The 22,836-nt window shown below is 41.7% G+C and overlaps 1 protein-coding gene across 1 annotated transcript in view; it reads left to right on the top strand.

Moving 5' to 3' along the window:
* The first annotated feature begins 106 nt into the window (after positions 1–106).
* Positions 107–22,836, top strand: part of NAPG (NSF attachment protein gamma) — a 51,843-nt gene continuing 29,113 nt past the window's right edge. The window contains exons 1-7 of the mRNA XM_077492443.1: positions 107–235; positions 2,761–2,828; positions 11,384–11,468; positions 14,685–14,702; positions 17,366–17,396; positions 18,433–18,542; positions 21,780–21,846. Coding sequence (XP_077348569.1) covers positions 111–235; positions 2,761–2,828; positions 11,384–11,468; positions 14,685–14,702; positions 17,366–17,396; positions 18,433–18,542; positions 21,780–21,846 — 504 coding nt within the window. The 5' untranslated portion in view covers positions 107–110. The remainder of the gene's footprint in view (positions 236–2,760; positions 2,829–11,383; positions 11,469–14,684; positions 14,703–17,365; positions 17,397–18,432; positions 18,543–21,779; positions 21,847–22,836) is intronic.

Here is a 22,836-nt window from a genome sequence, read left to right as displayed (position 1 = left end):
CTATACAGCGTCTCCATAAAAATGGCTGCGGACATATGCAGGGACAGAACGTCCCATAGACAATATATAGAGTTTGTCCTCTCCTCACCATACAGAGGGAGTTACTTTCCATGTATGATGACCACCCCAGCCTGCGCCCCGCCTCCTCCCTGACGTATGGTATTATTCCAGGGGCTGTCATGGCGGCTCAGAAGATCAATGAAGGGCTGGAGCACCTGGCCAAGGCAGAGAAATGGTAACAGAGAGAGAATGGATGACTGAGACCATGAGAGCTATTCCTACATGGGATTAACGCTGGAATATGTCTATCCCCCGACTCCCATAGACGTATATAGTGCTGTCATGTCTATCACCACTTCCATAGAGATCTATAGTGCTGGCATGTCTATCCCACACTTCCATAGAGATCTATAGTGCTGTCATGTCTGTCCCACACTTCCATAGAGATCTATAGTGCTGTTATGTCTGTCCCACACTTCCATAGAGATCTATAGTGCTGTTATGTCTGTCCCACACTTCCATAGAGATCTATAGTGCTGTTATGTCTGTCCCACACTTCCATAGAGATCTATAGTGCTGTCTTGTCTGTCCCACACTTCCATAGAGATCTATAGTGCTGTCTTGTCTGTCCCACACTTCCATAGAGATCTATAGTGCTGTCTTGTCTGTCCCACACTTCCTTAGAGATCTATAGTGCTGTCTTGTCTGTCCCACACTTCCATAGAGATCTATAGTGCGGTCATGTCTATCCCACACTTCCATAGAGATCTATAGTGCAGTCACATCTGTCCCACACTTCCATAGAGATCTATAGTGCTGTCTTGTCTATCCCCACTTCCATAGAGATCTATAGTGCTGTCTTGTCTGTCCCACACTTCCATAGAGATCTATAGTGCTGTCATATCTATCCCACACTTCCATAGAGATCTATAGTGCTGTCATATCTATCCCACACTTCCATAGAGATCCATAGTGCTGTCATATCTATCCCACACTTCCATAGAGATCCATAGTGTTGTCATGTCTGTCCCACACTTCCATAGAGATCCATAGTGTTGTCATGTCTATCCCACACTTCCATAGAGATCTATAGTGCTGTCTTGTCTGTCCCACACTTCCATAGAGATCTATAGTGCTGTCTTGTCTGTCCCACACTTCCATAGAGATCTATAGTGCTGTCTTGTCTGTCCCACACTTCCATAGAGATCTATAGTGCTGTCTTGTCTGTCCCACACTTCCATAGAGATCTATAGTGCTGTCTTGTCTGTCCCACACTTCCATAGAGATCTATAATGCTGTCTTGTCTGTCCCACACTTCCATAGAGATCTATAGTGCTGTCTTGTCTGTCCCACACTTCCATAGAGATCTATAGTGCTGTCTTGTCTGTCCCACACTTCCATAGAGATCTATAGTGCTGTCTTGTCTGTCCCACACTTCCATAGAGATCTATAGTGCTGTCTTGTCTGTCCCACACTTCCATAGAGATCTATAGTGCTGTCTTGTCTGTCCCACACTTCCATAGAGATCTATAGTGCTGTCTTGTCTGTCCCACACTTCCATAGAGATCTATAGTGCTGTTATGTCTGTCCCACACTTCCATAGAGATCTATAGTGCTGTCTTGTCTGTCCCACACTTCCATAGAGATCTATAGTGTTGTCTTGTCTGTCCCACACTTCCATAGAGATCTATAGTGCTGTCTTGTCTGTCCCACACTTCCATAGAGATCTATAGTGCTGTCTTGTCTGTCCCACACTTCCATAGAGATCTATAGTGCTGTCTTGTTGTCTATCCCACACTTCCATAGAGATCTATAGTGCTGTCTTGTCTATCCCACACTTCCATAGAGATCTATAGTGCTGTCTTGTCTGTCCCACACTTCCATAGAGATCTATAGTGCTGTCTTGTCTATCCCACACTTCCATAGAGATCTATAGTGCTGTCTTGTCTATCCCACACTTCCATAGAGATCTATAGTGCTGTTATGTCTGTCCCACACTTCCATAGAGATCTATAGTGCTGTCTTGTCTGTCCCACACTTCCATAGAGATCTATAGTGCTGTCTTGTCTATCCCACACTTCCATAGAGATCTATAGTGCTGTCTTGTCTATCCCACACTTCCATAGAGATCTATAGTGCTGTCTTGTCTATCCCACACTTCCATAGAGATCTATAGTGCTGTCTTGTCTATCCCACACTTCCATTGAGATCTATAGTGCTGTCTTGTCTATCCCACACTTCTATAGAGATTCATAGTGTTGTCAGGTCTACCCCTTACTTCCATAAAGATCCATAGTGCGGTCATATCCACTGATTACTCCCCTAGAGATCCATAGTGCTGCCATGTTCATCCCGCACTGCCATTGAGATATATAGTGCTGTCATGTCCATCCCCTCAGTTATTGATACACACTTTAGTAATGATAGAAACTTGGAAAATTATTTTTATTTCTGTCACTGTCCATGATACCATTTCTTGTATTGGTGTCACAGAAACAGATATCTTCCCAGCGGGGGTCACAAACAGGAAAAAAAAAAAGACACGAGTTTGAACTCTTCCCCAAATAAGAGATTAAATAGAAGACATTATGGACATGTCTATAAAGCAGGGAATGTGTTCTTGTATACAGTGAAGTATGGTCGATACCATTCCAGTCTGTGTTGTTTTTCTTGTCTATTTGTGTTCCTCCTCTGACACATGCCTGTTGTTTTGTGTGTTACGGATCAGTTACACTGTATCATTCTGCTTTTCATTTCTAGCTTAAAAACCAGTTTTCTAAAATGGAAGCCGGACTATGACAGTGCAGCCTCTGAATATGCCAAGGCGGGTATGTACTAAAAAAAAACCACTACCAACACGCATGTCATGGGATGCATAGCGACCTTATTGGAAGATCTTCTTTTTATTTATTCTAAAGTGGAACTAAATCCTTCTGTCCTTTACAGTCAAGGAAGCTGCAATCTTAGCTTCTGTTTTATCAGCAGTTCCATGGTGCTGCATGTATGATCAGTTATGACACCAATTGATTGATGACTTGACAGTTCTTTTCAGAGCACAAGCAACTGTGAGAAATTAATATTCAAGGCATTTAGTCCAGGTTTAGGACAATTAAAGGTCACTTTTCAGAACTAAAGCAAGATCGCTCAATATTCTCAATCATCGGAAAATTATTTGATTCTCCTAGCCATCCTGAACAGATGGATGGAGAAATCTCCACTGCTGGCTATTGCATCTGGGCAACCATGACACCTACAACCCCCTGAATACCCGAACAGTGGCTTCCTCTGGTAAGATGCAGTCACTATTTGGCTGATCAGCTCAGTCAGTTTTTTTCCTTTTTTCAGGGCCAATTTTGTTGAAGACATTTTTGACATCCAATTAGAGGAGGCTGGTGGCAAACTGTACAGTACAGGTGTATTGTTTACAATTATGCTCTGTTCACATCTCCGAATTGCTGTGATTCTGCCTACGATTCGCAATAGTGGCAAATTGCGGGATGCCCATGCGTTCCTGGTGCGTTGCTCGTTGATTTTAATAGCACCCAAACTTTGCACGATTTTTCCGCGATTCGCCTGGCGACAATCGCGGTAAAACACGCTAAGAGAATCGCAGAACGCCCGTTGCCTCAAAGAAATACAGGGGCTACTTTTGGGTGACGGGCGTCCCGCAATTCTATTTGTGCGTTTTTACTGTGATTGTTACCCTCCTACGCGGAGATGTTAACAGAGCCCAATGAGGATGACAGTTGCAGAAATACAGATCACCAGCAGAATCGTTTAAGATCAAGAATCTGCTTTAAAGCAGAACTAAACCTATTGATTTAACGGTTTAAAAAAAATAGTTACATTCCCGTCATGCCAAGAATGTAAACATCACATTTGCTTGTGCTCTCAACCAAACTGTCAATCCAGCAAGTGGCTAACTAGAGGTCGACCGATATAACGGACAGCCGATATATCGGCTGATATTTGCCATTTTTTTATTAATCCGCATCGGCCGATTGTGCTGATAAAAAGGGCCGATTATATCTTCAGCGCGACTTGCAAAATACTTCTGTAATAGAAGTCAATGCAAGTTGCCTGAAATTAATCAGTGGAGGGACTTTCCTCCTCTCTGGGCAGTCTACCAAGAAAAGAGCCAAGAGATACATTGTTTACACTTATGAATGATCTGAGCTCTGTGTGTAGAGTTCTCGGTTTAACCATTTAAAGACTAAATCTTTTCTGACACTTGTTACTTACAAGTAAAAATCCTGTATTTTCTGCTAGAAAATCAATTAGAGCCCCCAAAAACTATATATATATATATATATATATATATATATATATATATATATATATATATATATAGTTTTTAGCAGAGACCCTAGGGAATAAAATAGCGGTTGTTGCAATATTTTATGTCACACGGTATATCTAAATTATACATACAAGTGAACTGATTGGAGGTTTATTTGTTTAATAAATGTTTAAATGTAAGAAATTTTCCCAAGTGTTCTTCCAGGACAGCCCTTGAGAGATGGAGCTCCTCCCATCGACACAGGAAACACATTGCCACAGTTCAAAAGGTGGTCCCTCAGGTCCCTGGTCAGTCATTTGTGTTTCCTCCGTCGGAGGAACATGTTGCCAGGAACCTGGAGGCCCCTCTCAGGGGCTGCCTGAGAACCTGTAAGCCATAAGGGACCGGGTCCTGTTTTTTGGCTGCAGTAGGGTCCATACCTATTTTTTGTGGCTCGGGTACCGTCCAGCTGAATCGGAGCAGACCCCTTACCCTCCTCCTTCCAGTGCCGAGGTGGCCAGGGGCAGAATGACGCTGGTTTCCCCTAGGAGCGGTGAGTGGAACCTTCCATCTCTGCTCCTTGTTGCAGGGGGTCGGAGACGCCGAGCGTCATTTCCGGCGGAACCACGTCATCACTGTGTGCCGAGACTTCCGGTTCCGGGTCTCTAGGGTACAAGGAGGAGAGGGAGAGCCAGCGCGGTGCCTGTACAGTCCCGACCAGCGTCCAGCAATACTGGACTAGCGGCGGGATCCGGAGCGGCAGAGGGGGACCATGGAGGCTATTCCCCAGGACACTCCGGCGGAGGCAGGCACCAGCCAATCCCAGGTAGGCTGCTGGGCATGCTATTACTCTGGTGGTTTAAGGAGTGGTGGTGTTTGTAGGCTGGGTTCTGTAGTGCCCCACGGTGGTGGTTAACTCACAGTTAAGGATGTATGCAGTTGGTGGTGATTCTAAGGAGGGACATTGAGCTGACGCAAAAAAATTCTCTGTCTTCTTATTTTCAGGCTAAAGAGCTACCAAAGGAAGACAAGGCAGGCCGCAAAAAGTGCCCTAATTGTGGGAATAGGTTGTCCTCTGGCTCTAACAAAGCCCTATGCTAGCAATGCATTGCAAGCTTGCTTAAATCTGAGGCAGATTCCCCCTTAGCAAAATTTCTGGGCTCCTTTTAAAGAGGAAATGGTGTTGACCTTTAAGTCCCTCCGGGAGTTAATCACTGACGTAGGATCAGCTGCCTCCACTAATAAAACAACTGCAATCTCCTCCTCACCATGCCTTACAACACCCAGCTCAGGGGAGCCCCGTATGGTCAGGGAGCCTAGCCCCACGTTGATTAGCCCTGATTCCTCTGACACAGACTCTGATCAGGAAGAGGATCAAGCAACATCTAAAGCCTCAAAGTATAGATTGTCTCTTGAGGAAGTAGATGAGCTAATGGGTGCTATCTATGATACGCTGGAAATTGAGGAGGAAGAAACTCAGTTATCCAGACATGATAAGATGTATGAGGCTCTGGGGAAAAAGAAAGCAAGGGTTTTCCCTATACATAAGGTGCTTTCTGACCTTGTCCTTGAGGAGTGGTCTGAACCAGATAAAAAGGTTTTCTTTCCTAAATCCCTTAAGAGAAGGTTCCCTTTTGATGAGAGCCCAGAGGCGGTCTGGAATAAAAATCCTAAACTAGACGCCCCTCTGTCCAAAGTCTCCAAGCAGGCTGATCTGGCCTTTGAGGATATGGGCCATCTGAAAGATCCAATGGACAGGAGAACAGACATTGTCTTAAAGAGGGCCTGGGATGCCTCTATGGCAGGCTTAAAACCAGCTCTAGCCACTTCTTGTGTAGCTAGAAACCTGGAGTTCTGGTTGTCGCAACTGCAGGAACATCTAAAAGCAGGCACTCCTAGGGGGGAGCTTCTGAAATCCTTCCCTATGCTTTTTAAGGCCACTAGTTTCATCTCTGACGCCTCCACGGACTCCGTAAAATTTACGGCTAAGTCAGCAGCACTTTCAGTGGCAGCAAGGAGGTCAGTATGGATGAAAACTTGGGGGGGAGACACGACGTCTAAAACCCGCCTGTGCAGCGTCCCTTTTACAGGAGACTTAGTCTTTGGGCCTGAATTAGATTCCTCTTTAGAAAGGACGGCGGATAAAAAGAAAACCTTTCCCGCAAAAAAGAAAAATTTTCAGAGAAATTTTTTTCGTCCCTTTTAGGAACCCTCTAAATCAGAGAAGAGTTCAACCCCCAAAAAACATTGGTCGGGACATAAAGGGAAAGGGGGCATACTGTTTAGCCGCCCCAATCAGGACCCCAAACCCCAGTGACGTCAGGGTTCCTGTGGGAGGAAGATTAAGCAAATTTCTTCCACAATGGGAAGAGACAACCTCGAACGAGTTTGTCTTAAATGTAATAAAAAGGGGTCACGCGCTGGAATTCCACAGCAGCCCTCCCTCAAAGTTTTTGGTGACAAAACTTCCAAGTCACTCAGAAAAGGCCAGGGCCTTTCCTTTACTGATAGGGGAAATGGTGGATCAAGAGGTATTGACACCAGTCCCTATTCAGGAACAAGGAGACGGTTTTTACTCGCACATTTTCGTGGTAAAAAAGCCGTCGGGGAGGTTCAGACTAATTATGAACCTCCGACCACTGAATCGCTCCATCCATTACAAGAGATTTCGGATGGAGTCCATTTATTCCATAAAGAATCTTCCCCAGAAAGAGATATTTATGGCCACCCTGGATCTAAGGGATGCTTATCTGCATATCCCAATAAGGGAGGAATGCCAGAAATTCCTTCGGATGGCAGTGCAGATAGACACAAATGTTTACCACTTTCAGTGCAGAGCGCTCCCCTTCGGTCTTTCATCCTCCCCAAGAATCTTTACCAAGGTTCTCGGAGAGGCTCTAGTTCCACTGAGGCTTCAATCAGTCTCAATTATTCCCTATCTAGACGACCTGCTACTAACAGCACACTCGGAGAGTCGTCTTTCTCAGGATCTGGAGTTGACTCAACTCAGCCTGAGTCGATTAGGGTGGATTGTCAGTCAGGAGAAATCCAAGACAACCCCAACACAGGAGATCCTGTATTTGGGTTACTGGATCAAGTCTGTAGATCAGAAATTATACTGCCGGAAGAAAAGATTTTGAATCTGTGGCAGAGAACATCTTTTCTTCAATGCAGCCCCAAATGTACGGTGAGGGAAGTAATGTCGGTCTTAGGTCTTATGACGGCAGCCATTCCAGCCGTACAATGGGCCAGGTTCCACCAAAGAGACCTTCAGGGATTTCTGTTGGAACAATTAAAGGGCAGAGATCTGGAGGAGGAGGTATCGATCCCCTCAAAGATAAAACGCTCCCTCTGGTGGTGGAAGGACAGGGAGAACCTAAACAAAGGGGTTCATTGGGTCTTTCCTATCACTTCAACACTGACAACGGATGCGAGCAGCTGGGGCTGGGGAGCCCACCTTGGCTCAAGCTGGGTCCAGGACAAGTGGACCCTCGGAAGAGAAATGTTTCTCTTCCAATTGGAAGGAGCTAACAGCGATCCTGAGAGCTATTTTAGCCTTTCACCCCACAATACAGGGTCACCATCTACAAGTCCGTTCAGACAATATGACGGCTGTAGCATACATAAACAAACAAGGAGGTACCAGAAGTCCTCGTTTGATGTTGGTAGCCAGACGCATTTTTCAGTGGGCAGAAGCCAATCTGGAATCCATTTCTGCAGTTCACCTGAAAGGGGAGCTGAACAGCACGGCGGACTTCTTGAGTCGACAAAAAGTTTCGAACCAAGAATGGTCCTTACACCCAGAGGCATTCAATCTTATAACAACTTTCTGGGGAAAACCAGAAGTAGACCTTTTTGCGAGCAAAGAGAATACAAAGGTTCCCAATTTTTGCTCGCTAAACCCAGGAGATCAGCCCCTGGCTGTAGATGCCTTGCAAACTCCATGGACTTTCAGTCTGGCGTATGCATTTCCCCCTCTTCATCTTATTCCGAGGGTCCTAGCAAGATTCCTCACGGAAAAAACCTGTTTGATTCTAGTGGCACCATTCTAGCCCAGGAGACCATGGTTCACAACGTTGCTACAATTGACAGACTGTCCGCCTCTAAGGCTTCCCTGCAGACAGGACCTCTTGTCGCAGGGACCTCTTTATCATCCACAGGTGGCCACACTGAAGCTTTCAGCGTGGTTACTGAGCAGGAAATCTTAAGGAGTAAGGACCTGACAGATGAGGTAATTGCGACCTTACTACAGAGTCGCAAACCAGTCACGAGGGCTATTTACAAAAAAGTCTGGAAAAAATTTAATAGCTGGCTGAATAGCCGTGACATAAATACGGCTAATATTCTACAGTTTTTACAGGAAGGTGTAAACAAAGGATTAACCCTAAGTACTATTAAGGTACAGATAGCTGCCTTAAGTGTGTACCTAGATGAACGCTTACAGGAAAATCCTTTTGTCGCTAGGTTCTGTAAGGCAGTCGCTAGACGTAAGCCGGTCAGAGTCAGCAAAGTCCCATCCTGGGATTTAGCAGTTGTACTAAAAGCTTTCTTGGGGTCACCCTTTGAGCCTATCTCAGAGGCCTCCCTAAGGCTTATTACATTTAAGACCGTACTCCTGGTGGCAATCACTTCAGCCCGTAGGGTCAGTGAAATCCAAGCCCTTTCCATCAGGGAACCATTTCTACAGATCTTAGAAGATGGAGTCATCCTAAAGACAGACCCTGGGTTCTTACCAAAGGTAGCATCTAGCTTCCATAGGTCCCAAGATTTTGTCCTCCCCTCATTTTGTCAAAATGCAGCAAATGAGAAAGAAGAACGTTTTTATTTATTGGATGTGAGGAGGTGTATTCTAGAATATCTTAAAGTAACAAATCCTTTCAGAATCTCTGACTCCCTTTTTGTCCTTTTTTCCGGGCAGCGTAGGGGGCAAAAAGCTTCAAAAGTAACCATAGCTAGATGGATTAGGCTAGCTATAGCAGAGGGGTATAAAGCCTTGAATAGAGATCCTCCTGAGGGTGTTAAAGCTCACTCAACAAGAGCGTTGTCTGCATCCTGGGCAGAAAGAGCTGGTGCCACCCCGGAGCAGGTATGTAAAGCAGCCACATGGTCAAGCTTTTCCACCTTTACAAGGCATTACCGACTGGACCTAATGTCTAGTCAGGATCAGGCCTTTGGGAGGAAAGTCCTCCAGGCCGTGGTCCCCCCCCCCCTAATCTGGTAAGTACTTGGGGATCCTCTCAAGGGCTGTCCTGGAAGAACACTTGGGAAAACTGGAGTTAGTACGGTAACTCCTTTTCCGGTGGTCTTCCAGGACAGCACGATCCCACCCTTTATTTGATTATAGTGATGTACTAATGTTCTTACCTGTTATGGTTTATATGTTTTTCAGTTCTTGGTGAATGACTGACCAGGGACCTGAGGGACCGCCTTTTGAACTGTGGCAATGTGTTTCCTGTGTCGATGGGAGGAGCTCCATCTCTCAAGGGCTGTCCTGGAAGACCACCGGAAAAGGAGTTACCGGTAAGTACTAACTCCAGTATTCTGTATCACTTATTACTTAAGGCTGCTTTCACACTGGTGCGGGCAGGTGTTGACAGTAAAATGCTGCTAGTTTTAGTGGCGCTTTACCGTCATTTTAGCGCCGCTATTCGGCTGCTAGCGGGGCACTTATAGCCCAGCTAGTGGCCGAGGAAGGGGTTAAATGCGCCCATGAAGCGCCACTGCCAAATCGCATTGCAGGCGCTTCGGCAGCTGTGCCCATTCATTTCAATGGGCAGGAGTGGTGGAGGAGCGGTTTACACCGCTCCAAAGATGCTGCTTGCAGGACTTTTTTTTTTTTTTTTAACGTCCTGCCAGCGCATCGCCTCAGTGTGAAAGCACTCAGGCTTTCACACAGACTGCAGGGGAGACATTTTGCAGGCACTATTTTTAGCCCAAAAGCACCTGAAAAATGCCCCAGTGTGAAAGGTGTCTAACTTAGATTTTATGAGATGAAGGAAAAAAAAAAACAAGGAAGAAAAAAAAAAATCGGCATCATATATTGGCCATCGGCCGCTTCGATTTCTAAATATCGGCATCGGCCAGAGAAAAACCTATATCAGGCGACCTGTAGTCATAACTGATCACATGTGCTTTACTGCATAAACAGACCGATTTTTACTGTTGTGGGTTTAGTAACACTTTAAATTTAATGCAAAACATGCTTCATTTTTGATGTGTTTGCGTTGCATTTTAACTCCCCCCTTTTACATCACAAACACCTTCACACAGGCATGTTGTGTTTTTGATGCATTTTCTATTCATTTCAATGGAGAGGTGCTTTTTTTTGTTTTGTTTTTTGTACTTGAATGAATATGCAACAAAAATGCAGCCAGCAGGATTTTTTTTTAAACCCAACTAAAATGCAACTGATCGGCGTGAAGAGCTTTATAGGATTTAAAAGGATCCATTTTTTTTCTGCTTTTTTTTTTAACTGAAGAACTAAACAAAAGCGGATCAATGTTAAGACCCCTTTCACACTAGGGTGTTTTGCAGGCGCTATAGCGGCAGGATGTCAGGGAAAAGTCCTGCCAGCAGCTTCTTTGGAGAGGTGTGTTTACCGCTGCTCCCCATTGAAATGAATGGGGCAGCGCTGTAATACCGCTGGCAAAACGCTGCTATTGCAAAACCTCAGACGCTATTGGGCGGCGTGATGTGAAAGGGGTCTAAAAGCTGCCTTAATGTGGAGTTGTTTGCAGTTACTTTTTAGTCTACGTTCACACTTGCTGAATGGATTTCTCTATCTGCGGTAAACTCAGGCAAAATGCCCGACCCTTTCTTTGAAATCGCAGCCACATAGAACCACATGGTGCTGATTTTGTACACCCCATAACGCGCCACATTATGCGATGTGTGTGGGTGCCATTAAGAATGAATGGAACCCTTGCGTGTCTGCAAAAGAGCAGCGTGTTTTGGTTGTGGGTCAGAAACGTGTGCCATTATGCCGAAGTTTATGACCTGTACATCTGTAAACCTAGCCAGTCTCGGAGAGGTAATAAAGTGGCATAAGATAATATTCGTATTGTTCTAGAGGGCATAAAATATTTACATTGTTTTATTTTACAGCTGTTGCTTTTAAGAATGCTAAGCAGTATGATCAAGCTAAAGATGCATTTTTGAAGGAAGCCGAAGCTTATGAAAATAACAAAGCGTATCCTTCATGTTTGACCTGTCATTAGGAGTCTAAAATAGTTGTCATTTTTGTTCTTAACCTCTGTTATCTTAAATGCATTACTGATTATGCTACAAATTAGAGCTGCACAGTTAATCGTTAAAAAAAAAATCTCAACCCCTTTGACGATCTCTATTGTAGAGTTTGCCGATTCTTTCATATAACAAGTGGAGAGACTTCTCTGCTCTCTCAGCTGTCAAAAGAAAACATCTTGCCAAGTTTTTAAAATGAAACATTGTAACTAAGCTTCTTTCTTAGATCAAAGGGATAAACTTCTGTTTGTAAAGAAAAACTCAGGGCAGTCTACCAAATTTTCAACAGCTAAATGCAGGAAGCTTAACCACTTAATGTCGAATGCCCTGTACACACGGGCGTAAATTCCGACGGAAAAGGTCCGATTGGATTATATTGCCGGAAAATCCGGTCGTGTGTGGGCTCTATCGGACTTTTTCCGTCGGAATTTCCGACAGAAAAAATTTGAGAGCAGGACCTCAAATTTTCCAACAACAAAATCCGATCTGCCTTTTTCCGATCGTTTGTAGAGAATTCCGATCGGACAAAGTGCCACGCATGCTCAGATGAAATTACGAGACCAAATCTATTGGCTAATAGCCGCAACGTAGTCCCCTCGCAATGAACAAACGTCATCCCGTTCCGAACGATCTGATTTTCTGACAACTTTGTTCCGACCGTGTGTATGCAACACCAGTTTTGGACAAAATCCGTCGGAAAAAATCAGACTGATTTTGTTGTCGGAATGTCCGACCATGCTTAATGTTTTTCTGACACTTCTTTCTTATGTTAAAATTAATATTTTTTGCTAGAAAATTACTTGGAACCCCCAAACATTATATATATTTTAGCAGAGACCCTAGGGAATAAAATGTCAATTGCTGTAATTTTATGTCACACTGTATTTGCCCAGCGTTCTTTCAAATGCAATTTTTTGGGAAAAAATACACTTCAATGAATAAAAAAAAAAACAACTGCCGCAAGAATCTTGTAAGCAAAAAAAATTGTGATTTTTCACTTTAGCCAGAATTGTGCAGCTCTACTACAAATTTAGAATTGGTCATCAGAAGATACAATTCACACCTCCAGTGCCAAGTACTCTTTGGGACATCTGTTTGTAAAAGGCAATCTAGGAATATTTAACCACTTAACCCCCAGTACAATTCTGACATTTCTCACATACACGTGAAAATCAGCATTTTTTTTTCTCTAGAAAATCATTTGTAAACCGCCAAACATTAAATTATTATTTATTATTATATAGGATTTATATAGCGCCAACAGTTTGTACATCGCTTAACAAAATAAAGGCAGACATTACAATTTGGTACAAGAGGAATCGGAGGGCCCTGCTTGTTAGAGCTTACAATCTAAGAGGGAGGGATATATATTTTTACAGTAAAGACCATGTCGAATAAAATGGTTGTTGTCCAGCAGCTTAGCAAATGAAACTTTTCAGGAAAATAAATACACTTTAATTCATTTTATTTCTCACAAACACAAAATAATACCCAATTTTTTGTAAAAGATGATGTTTTGCTTAGTAAATGGACACCTAAAATGTCACACTTTTTAAAATTGCATACAACTGTGGAACAGCGACAAACTACAGTACCTAAACAATCTCCATAGGCGATACTTTAAAAGCCTTTACAAGTTACTAGTTTGGAGTTACACAGGAGAGTTGGTGCTAAAATTATTGCTCTCACTCTGACCTTCACCTCATGTGTGGGGTGATCGCCATTTACATATGAGCGTGGGACATACATGCGCGTTCACCTTTGTGCATGAGCACGGGAGGGACATGGGGATGCTTTAAAAAATAAAAAATGTAATTTACATTTCTTTTTTTTTTTTTTTTTCTTTTTTTTTTTTTTAAACACTGTACCTTTTTAATATTTTTTATTAACGCTATTTCTATAAACATCCCTGCCATGCAGTGTTAATTTCATAGATTAACACTATTTTAGTCGATTAAAATATGGCTAAAACAATTTAAAATACGACTAAAACTAAAATGGCATTTTAGTCAAAAGACTGTTGCAAAAATCCTTGTCGCTCCTGGTTTTTCACATCACATATTGGTAGGAACAGCATCAGTTTCTCCCACTGTGTGCAGGGAAGCCAATGTACGTCCTTTCATTAAATGGCCACATCTACGCCGCTGAAGGCACGTGCCTGCTGCATGGCGGGGGACCTGATGCTCGTGGCCGGTGGGCATGATCGCCGCCAGCCACACACACTCATATACACAAGTGCCAGCATGGGGATTTGTGTGTGTGTGTGCGCTAAGTAGGAACAACGATATGTCTCCTCACCTAGTGAGTCCTATCCCGCCACAGTTAGAACACACTGAGGAAACACATTTAACCCCTTGATCGCCCCCGAGTGTTAACCCCTTTCCTGCCAGTGACATCTACATAGTAATCAGTGCATATTTATAGCACTGATCGCTGTAGAAATGTCGGTGGTCCCAAAAATGTGTCAGAAGTGTTCGCTCTGTCCGTCACAATATCACAGTACTGCTAATAAAAATAAAAATGCCATAAATATTTCCCATAGTTTTAGATGCTATAACGTGCTATTTTTTTTTTTTTTTAACCAAAAATATGTAGAATAGATATCGTCCTGAACCGCTTTTTATTTTTTTCTAATTTTGAAGAATATTTATTATAGCAAAAAGTAAAAAAAAATATTGTGTGTTGTTTTTTTTTTTGTTTATTAAATTGTCACTCTTTTTTTTTTTTTGTTGATAATGTAAAAAAAAAAAAAAACGCAGAGGTGATCAAATGCCCTATTTGTGGGGAAAAAAAGGATGTCAATTTTGTTTGGATACAAGTGACGCAGTGCCAAATTGTAAATAGTGCTCTCATCAAGAAGGGGGTAAAACCTTCCGGGGCTGAAGTGGCTGGACTAAATACAAAGTTAGTCCAAACTAAAAAAAAAAAAAAGTTTTGGCTTAACACTTAAATTGTAAGTTTTTAATCCTTCGTTTTACATTGCCCTGCATCAGGGTTAACAATTTTAGATTTTTTTTTTTTTTTTTTAATGGATGATTTATTTTTATTTACCAGAAATGAAATATGTAGTCTTGTTGTGGTTCATCTAAAGTGATTTAAGTAAAGGAAAATACTTTGATTATATCATTTGCCTTTGAAAGCCTTAATCAATTATTCTATTCAGACTCTTCCATGCTGCCAAGTGAGTATAATGTGTATCAATGTGTGTTCTAGATCTATGCTCCCCTTACAATACCAACAGTACTTTGAAAAGAGATGAAGCCCAGCATGTCTGTGGATTTTTGCTAAATGTGCTGCATAGAAATGGATAGGTTGCTATAGGCAATAAATATTTCTCCAGCTTTGTATACATCTGTTGTCTTTTTATTAAGGACACAGACATGTTTTTATAAGGTTTTTAGGACTGTACTGTTAAAGCTTACCGGAAGCCCAAAACTCTGGATTGAGTGGTGAGGCGTTAGGACCTTGGCCAGGTTTTTATTACTTCACTGTCTCTATTTGGCCTCTTGCACACTGACGTAATGATCTACTGATGTTTATAGAATGTTGCCAGCAGAGGTGTCAGGAAGATGCTTAGTAAAAAACGTGATTTAATTAAAAGAAACAGGTGCGCTAATCTATAAGAATATTCACAGTGCAAAAATACACAAGACAACATTTTTTTCAGGGCGCCAACCAATGAAGCACTTGGTCCATTCTTATCTATGCTGTGGTTTTGTGCTGACTGTCAGACTCCACCCCAGGCTAATGACTAGTTTATGGGTGTTCCTATGGGGGAGTTGCTGCACAGCACTGAAGCCCCACGCTCAGACTTTCACTGCCCTTCTTTCTGTATGCCAAGTGGTGCTTCCATTTAATCTTCTGGCTGCTAGTAAACAGACACTTAAAGAGGATGTAAACCCTAATGGGTTTACTTCCTCTTTCATTCCCTGCAAAGGTAAAGCATAATGGACTACTATGCATCGCATAGTAGCCCATTATGTGTACTTACCTGACACAGGAGCCAGCGAAGTCACCGCTGTCCCCTGTAGTCCGGCGCATCCATCTTCTCGGTGGGGTCTCGCAGCTCCGCCACTGTCATTCGCAAAGCCGCGATGACGTCACTCGTCATGCGCACGGGAGCCGACATGCGCGGCATCGCATGGCATCTTCGTCATTGACGATGCCGCGCTCAGTGCACCTGTGGTGCCTGTCTTCGGGCAAATATCTCCTAAACCGTATAGGTTTAGGAGATATTTCTTTGACCTACAGGTAAGCCTTAATCTAGGCTTACCTGTAGGTCAAAGTGGTTTACTAGCAGGCTGCAGATCCAGAACTTAGATCTACCACCCAGAATAATCAAATAGATTCAGCATACTCTTTTACGCTAAATGACAGCCCCCGTGCTTGCTCTGTCAATCAGAGTTAATTCTTTATCTTCGGTGATTCATGGTTGGTCAGTGATGGGAGGGGGTGGTGCTAAATTCACTGCCAAATGCTAGATTCACTTTGTTCTATGGGACATGCTAAAAAAAATGGATTGTTGAGATTTCTACTTTAACTTTATTCCCTATTTCATGCAAAATTAAAACGTTTTTTAATTCTGGCATTAAATACACTTTAAAGTGTTACTAAACTATAAAAATTGTTTATCTGCCGCCCACAGTGCCCATAGCTTATACATTTTCTTTTTGCATTAAAATATTGCCACTATATACCTTTTTTTTTTTTTTTTTTTTTTTTTTGTGGATGATCTGTATACCACAGTCACATGATAAACGGAACAGTTTCTACAGTGCTGAGAGTTCAGGAAGGTGGAGATTTTCACTACAGCCTGTATACACGCCCACATGTGTGATGTCAATATCATGTGACCTGGCTAGCTCTGAGAACAAGAAACTGATCTCTCTGGCATAAAAGACACAACTGAGCATGTGCAGGTTGGCTGCCCTGCCTGTGTTAGCTGGCCTTCCCCAAATAGAGCAGGAGGGGGAGGATCTGTGCATACAGGATAAAACAGCCTTTTTTACACAATGCCGAGGATTAACCCCTTATGTTCCATAGTGAGTATAACAAGCATGCTATGATGCATGTACAGACTGATTTTAATTTGGTGGCTTTGGTGACACTTTAACTATGCTTGGTGTTCTACTAAAGCTAAATTAGCCTGCATCATTGTCTATCATGTTGTCAGTCCTTATTGACACCATCCTTCAGCAACAGCCAACCGTATATGGTTTATGCCGAATCGGCGCTCCTTGTTACCAGTACAGTTTGGTAGTGTTCTAGTGACCCCCCATGTAGCCATGTTTCAGTGTAAATATAAATATCTTATACAACGGTATAAGCGTAAACTTCTACTGAAATAAATATTGGCACTGCCATTGCAGACTACCATCTAAAACTACTAGTCTGGCTTCAGTGCTTTACTGGTTACTAATCTGGAGCAAGCATGCAATCAGTAAAGTCCTAAATTCTAAATCAGGTCAGTGACTCAGAAAATAGGTGACTTATTTGTGAATAATTTCCTAATGAAACTGTGGGATCAGCTTAACAAGTTGGAATCCAGCATTTTCAGGAGCAGAAGTCGGCTATAGTCGTTTCTATATCTCTGTTGGTACAAGTTTCATTTTTAGATCGTATCAAAACCTGTTTTTTCAAAAAAGAGCAAAGAAATTTGCAGCTGTGAAATTATGAATCCTCCTTCAGGTTGTGCTTTACACATCAGGTTTTTTTTTCCAGTTTATACATACACATCGGTTTCAGTGTTTGCTGCATGGAACAAATGGTATGAATGGCACATTTTGGTATTTTGAGTACTGAGATTGTTATATTCATTTTTAATATTTGCCTTCCTCTTCACAGGGCCTTTGAACAAGCAGGGATGATGTTAAAGGTAGGAAATATTTTATTAACTTACATCGGACAAACATATTTCCATTAAAGCGATAGTAAAGTCCGCTTTTTCATCTATACCTATACTTTAAAGCAGAATTTCAAACCTAACTAACTAGATGCTCCTTCCTTTCTCCTAACACTTATGCTGGCTAACCTGTGTAAGATAGATACTTGCCTGTCTTCTGGAACGGGAGAGCAGGGAGTGCCGACAATGGATAAGCCATATCGGCCTATAGGTGATGTCGCCGCTCCAGGTGTTAACAGCTGTTGCCAAGCGCTGTCTCTCTTCTCCCCTGCAGCTGCTGCTGGCTTACCCAGGAGATCACGTGAGCAGGGAGGGCTTAAATAGGTAAGTATATACATCTTTCTTACACAGGTTAGTCAGCCTACGTGTTAGGAGAGGGGAGGAAGCATTTTTAAGACTAGGTTTAGCTTGAATATCTACTTTAAAGTCCAGCACCAGTTAAAACTTATTTTCTGGATTTAGGTAGATTGGGAAGAGTTAGAGCCTCTGTCAGGTTTTTATGGGTCAGTACGTGTATACAGATAAAAACCACAATTTTTGTAGAGTCGAAAAGGGTTAGGGCTTCCAGCAATATACAAGATCTGTCGGAGATTAGCTTGAAGAGCAGATTATTTGATTTGTGATTCGGCTATCTTCATTTAATTGTTTTAAGATAAGCCACTATCACTTCTTACTTTTTTACTTATATTCTTAAGCACTAGATGGAAAAACTTAGTAGTTGCTGTATTGTTTTTAATAGCTTAAACTTTGGGTAGATCCACCCAGAATGCCTGTATGAATAACGCTACCATGTTTGACATAATTCCAAAATATTGATTAACCATTTACAGCTTGTTCAAATCTTCATTTTTGTTTTTTTTCTTTAACTTACCTTTTTATAAGGCAGTGCATTTTTAATACATTTCAGTAGTTACATGCATATGATACAACCAATAGGGGAGTAAATTGGTGGAAAAAACAAAAGATTTCTGTCCAAGTAAGTATTTCTTTTTGTGATGTCACAATGTAGGAGATGCAGAAGCTCCCAGAAGCCGTCCATTTGATAGAGAAAGCCAGCATGATGTTTCTGGAGAATGGAACCCCTGACACAGCTGCCATGGCTCTAGAGAGAGCTGGCAAGTAAGTGAATATGTCAGACAATCGCATCATTCCTAGATTGCTTAAAGCAGAAATTAAGTAAAACAGATATTGTTTAATGCAAGCTTGAGCCCCAGCCTATCAAGTCAATCGGCCTAAAAGTAAACTTGTATTGTTACGGCTATTTTGCCTACCTCACTTATATGCTTACCTATACATAACAAAAGTGATTAAAAACCTATTTATATAAATCAAACCATGAAATTAAGAACGAATGATACCTGTGCGAAAAGGGTAAAAATCTAATTTATTTAAACTTACTATTGTACAGAAAAGAAACGTTATTGATTACCCAATATGATGTGGAGGATACAACCTTAAAAACAGTGATGTTACCCATGATACAAAATATTTCTATAATGGTCATACACATCCTTTCAAGAGATTAATAATATATTAAGGCAAAGTCCTATGGTAGAAAAGGTTGCAGAAAAGACTGCCTAGACTGCCCTTAAGTTACCATGCTTGCAAGGGGGGGACACACCGAGACGAAGAGACTGAGATATGATCTCTGTACTATCTTTTATGCCCCTATTCTCACCAATCCAGGTTCCCAGGACCTTGTCATTGGTCTAGAGTTGCTCACATAAGCATTGGCTATCTCGGAAACCTCCTAAATGTTCATTTGCCTCGAATTATGATTGTCAGTACTTTCGAGCCCAGTTTAACATCATGCTTCCCACATAATCTCCGGTGCCAGTCTGTCTGCCTTAAAACAGTTAGCCCTTTTTGATAAAACATCAATTTGCACTTCAAGGGCTTGTGATCAGGTAGAGCCATTATGTCTGAAAAGGCCCTCTATATGAACAATAGGGTATCTAAGTTACTATGCAGACAGCAGATCAAACGCGGTGTGTTTGAGATACCAAAAACAGTAAATAGGCCCACCTTCTAATGATTAAACCTAAAAATATGAAGTCACACATTCCTATAAAAAAAAAAAAAAATATATATATATATATATATATATATATATATATATATATAATATGAAACTAATATAATATTATATGAAAAACAGGGCATGGAAATTTTAATTAGAAAGTCCTCACAATGGTTTCCTTCAAGCTCCTTGCTATAAATCTTATATTTCAAAATCTCCACCACAGTATTAAAAGATACCTGAAACCTAAATGTTTTAATTTTGCTGTCGTGTTCCCACTGGGGAGATTAACCATCTGTATTTGTCCTCGTCAGTGGTGGCCTCCATGCGTCACACAAGTGGGCACACCCACTTGTGTGACAATAGCTAAATTAATATTATCTATTGTCTTCCTCATTCTCCTCCCGGCCAATCAGGAAGCCCCTTTTGGCTGGGGCAGTGGGCGATCGCCTTCCATCTCCCGGGGGGGGGGGGTAGAGACAGAATGTTCAGCTAGTTGATGACAACTAGCAGGCTGATCGGGAAAAAAAAAAAAAACGAATCCTCCTGTCCACACAAGCAATGTGGATGGGGGAAGCCTTCCTCCACTGTGCTATTGTATTCTGACTGTGGGACTCTGCCGCTGTCAGAATTAACTGATCAGTGCTGCAGCGCTGATCGAATGGAAGTCACCAAGAGTCCTGTTTGAAAAGCATTGATCATTAGATCGACTCGATCCTCTCGACCGGGAATGTCCATAGATGGGTCTAAATTTATCTGGTCTCTGCTTAACCAGCCAAGTTTTGATCTGATTATGGCCAGCTTAAGAGTAGAGTCCCCCTAATTTTGGGAGCGATTTTCCTTTTCCTGTTGTGTCACTGGGACCAGAATAAAGGAAAATGTCTTCAGAGGGACAAAGACAGCCACTTGACCCTGTTGTATCCTCCCCAATCTCAATATCCAATTAGCAAAGTTTACTCCCAAATGTTTAAAGCCCAACTCCAGGCAAAAATGAAATTTAGGTTGTGCAATTGCTTTATTTCTCAGTCTTAATTCCAAAACCTCTTCCTAAACCTAAAGGCTACAGGCATCATCCAGATATCTTTGTTTTCAGCCAGCAACTCCTTATCTTTGATAAGCCAACCTAGCTTCTCGTGAGCCGCTAGATGGCTTTTACAGGCAGCAGGAGGGGACAAATAAAAGCGATTAAAAGAAAAAAAAAATGCTTGCACGCAAAAGCAAAGGCATACACAGGTTGCGCCCACATATGTAAACCACGTTCAGACCACACATGTGAGGTATCGCCGCAAACAATAGAGCAGACGCAATACTTTTAGTACTGTACCTCTGTAACTTAAAACTGGTAACCTGTAAAAAAAAATAAAAATGTAAACATTGCCTATGCAGATTTTTAAGTACCCTAGTTTTGCGCCATTCCACAAATATGCACAATTCTAAAGCGTGACATGTTTTGTATCAATTTACTCAGCATAACAACATCTTTTGTATTTTACCAAAAATCGGGTTATCTATGTTTTATTTTATTTTTTTGCATTAAAAGTCATTAAAGTGTATTTTTTCCAAAATAATTGCATTTGAAAAATTGTAGCGCAAATACTGTGTGACATAAAAAATTGCAAAAACTGCCATTTTATTCTCTAGGCTCTCTGCTACAAAATGATATACATTATAATGTTTGGGGGTTCAGAGTAGCAGAAAAAAGTTATGTTTTTTTACATGAAGGAGAGAAATGCCAGAAATGCCTGGATGCAAAGTGGTTAAGTCACGTTAATTTCCTGCCCTGGGGACCAGCTCCTTTTTTTTTTTTTTGTTGGGGGGGGGGGGGGCACTGGTTCCCTTAGCAACCCATGAGTTCTCCTACTCTGGTGTCTTTGAGAAAGGACCCAGCTGCTGGAAGTGTTGCTGTCCACCAATATCAGACAGTGATGTGGGTACCTGAAGAAGGACCTCAGGAAGTAAACAGAAGAGAGAAGGATCGTCACAAGACCATGGCTTCAATGTAAGTAAAATAGGCTTTTTTTTTTTTTTTTTTAATGCCAGTGGATAGTTAGAGGTGCTTGGGAGGGGGAGTTGCTAATATCCTGAAGTTGGGCTTTTAAGGAATTTCTGAAAGCTAATAATCCTACTACCCTGTGAGACTGCACAATGTAACCTTGTGTCTTTATCACACATATATAATATACGATGTACCATGTACCTTGTGTCCAATAAAATGTTTATTGAAAAAAAAATGTTAAGACTTTATTTAAATCTTTAAAAGAAGAAAAAAAAAGGTTTTAGCTTTTAGATGCACTTTTGATCTGAAATATTATGAGCGTTCTTCTTTTGTATCTTAGGCTAATCGAGAATGTCAATTTGGAAAAAGCTGTTCAGTTATACCAACAATCTGCATCCGTCTTTGAGGTGTGTTTTTCTTTTACTGCCCCATGTTTCTAACCGGTACATGAAGAAGGAAAAAAATTAAACAAAAGGACCCATGTATTACTATTCTTCCTCAGCATGCCATATCTAAGATATAAAACAAATGTACAAGGTCATATCTTTAATTGTATAGATATGGTCTGCAGTGTGTAAGTATAGAGATGCCCCTACCTCCCATGTATCAGTGGTCAAGCCTGCCAGTGAGTGTGTCACTTGGACATGTAACGCTGTACTGCGGAATGTGAAAGGGGTAATATTTGTTCTTCCCATAGCAGAAATGTGTAATTTATATATATATATATATATATATATATATATATAAATATCTCTCTCTCTACATAAGAATGTTTCTATTATTGGTGCTGTCATATTGGAAGGAAGATTGGATTTTTATATCTCTTTGTCTAGAGTTCTCACCTCCCATGCAACAGCCAAGGCTGTGGCAAAACCAAATGATGCACTCCTCCATAGAATAGTTTTGAGAGGGTAACATCTTCATCGGTGTCTTATTGGTGGTTGCACAAACACAAAATAATGTAGGAATAATTTGTACCATTGGATGGATTTAAATTTACCTTTCTTTATCGTACATCATGGGACACAGAGCACCATAGTAATTAATATGTGGGTATATAGGCACCTTCAGGGGATGGACACTGGTATATCCAATACAAAAAGTTCACTCCCTATATAACCCCTCCTTCTTCCAAGAGTACCTCGGTTTTTTCGCCAGTGTCTAAGGTGTTGGTCACGAGTGAAAATGTGCTCTGAGGAGCTCCAGGAGGGATCCATGTTGGATTTAAATAGCCTCCATAGACAAGGTCCATCCAAAGTGCCACTGAGGCCAAAGTGGATGGTACCCGGGCCTTGTATACGAAGTACGAGGTTTTGCCTGTAACGCCTCTTTTCAGGGCTGGACCCAGGGCTTTGGTCATGCTACATTACCTAAAGTTTTTCCTGGCAGGGTGCTTT

The sequence above is a fragment of the Lithobates pipiens genome, unplaced genomic scaffold, assembly GCF_037356315.1.
Source record: "Lithobates pipiens isolate NorthernLeopardFrog02 unplaced genomic scaffold, aLitPip1_a1.2 Scaffold_19, whole genome shotgun sequence".
Classification (NCBI taxonomy): Eukaryota; Metazoa; Chordata; class Amphibia; order Anura; family Ranidae; genus Lithobates; species Lithobates pipiens.
This window is presented reverse-complemented; position numbering and strand designations above follow the sequence as displayed.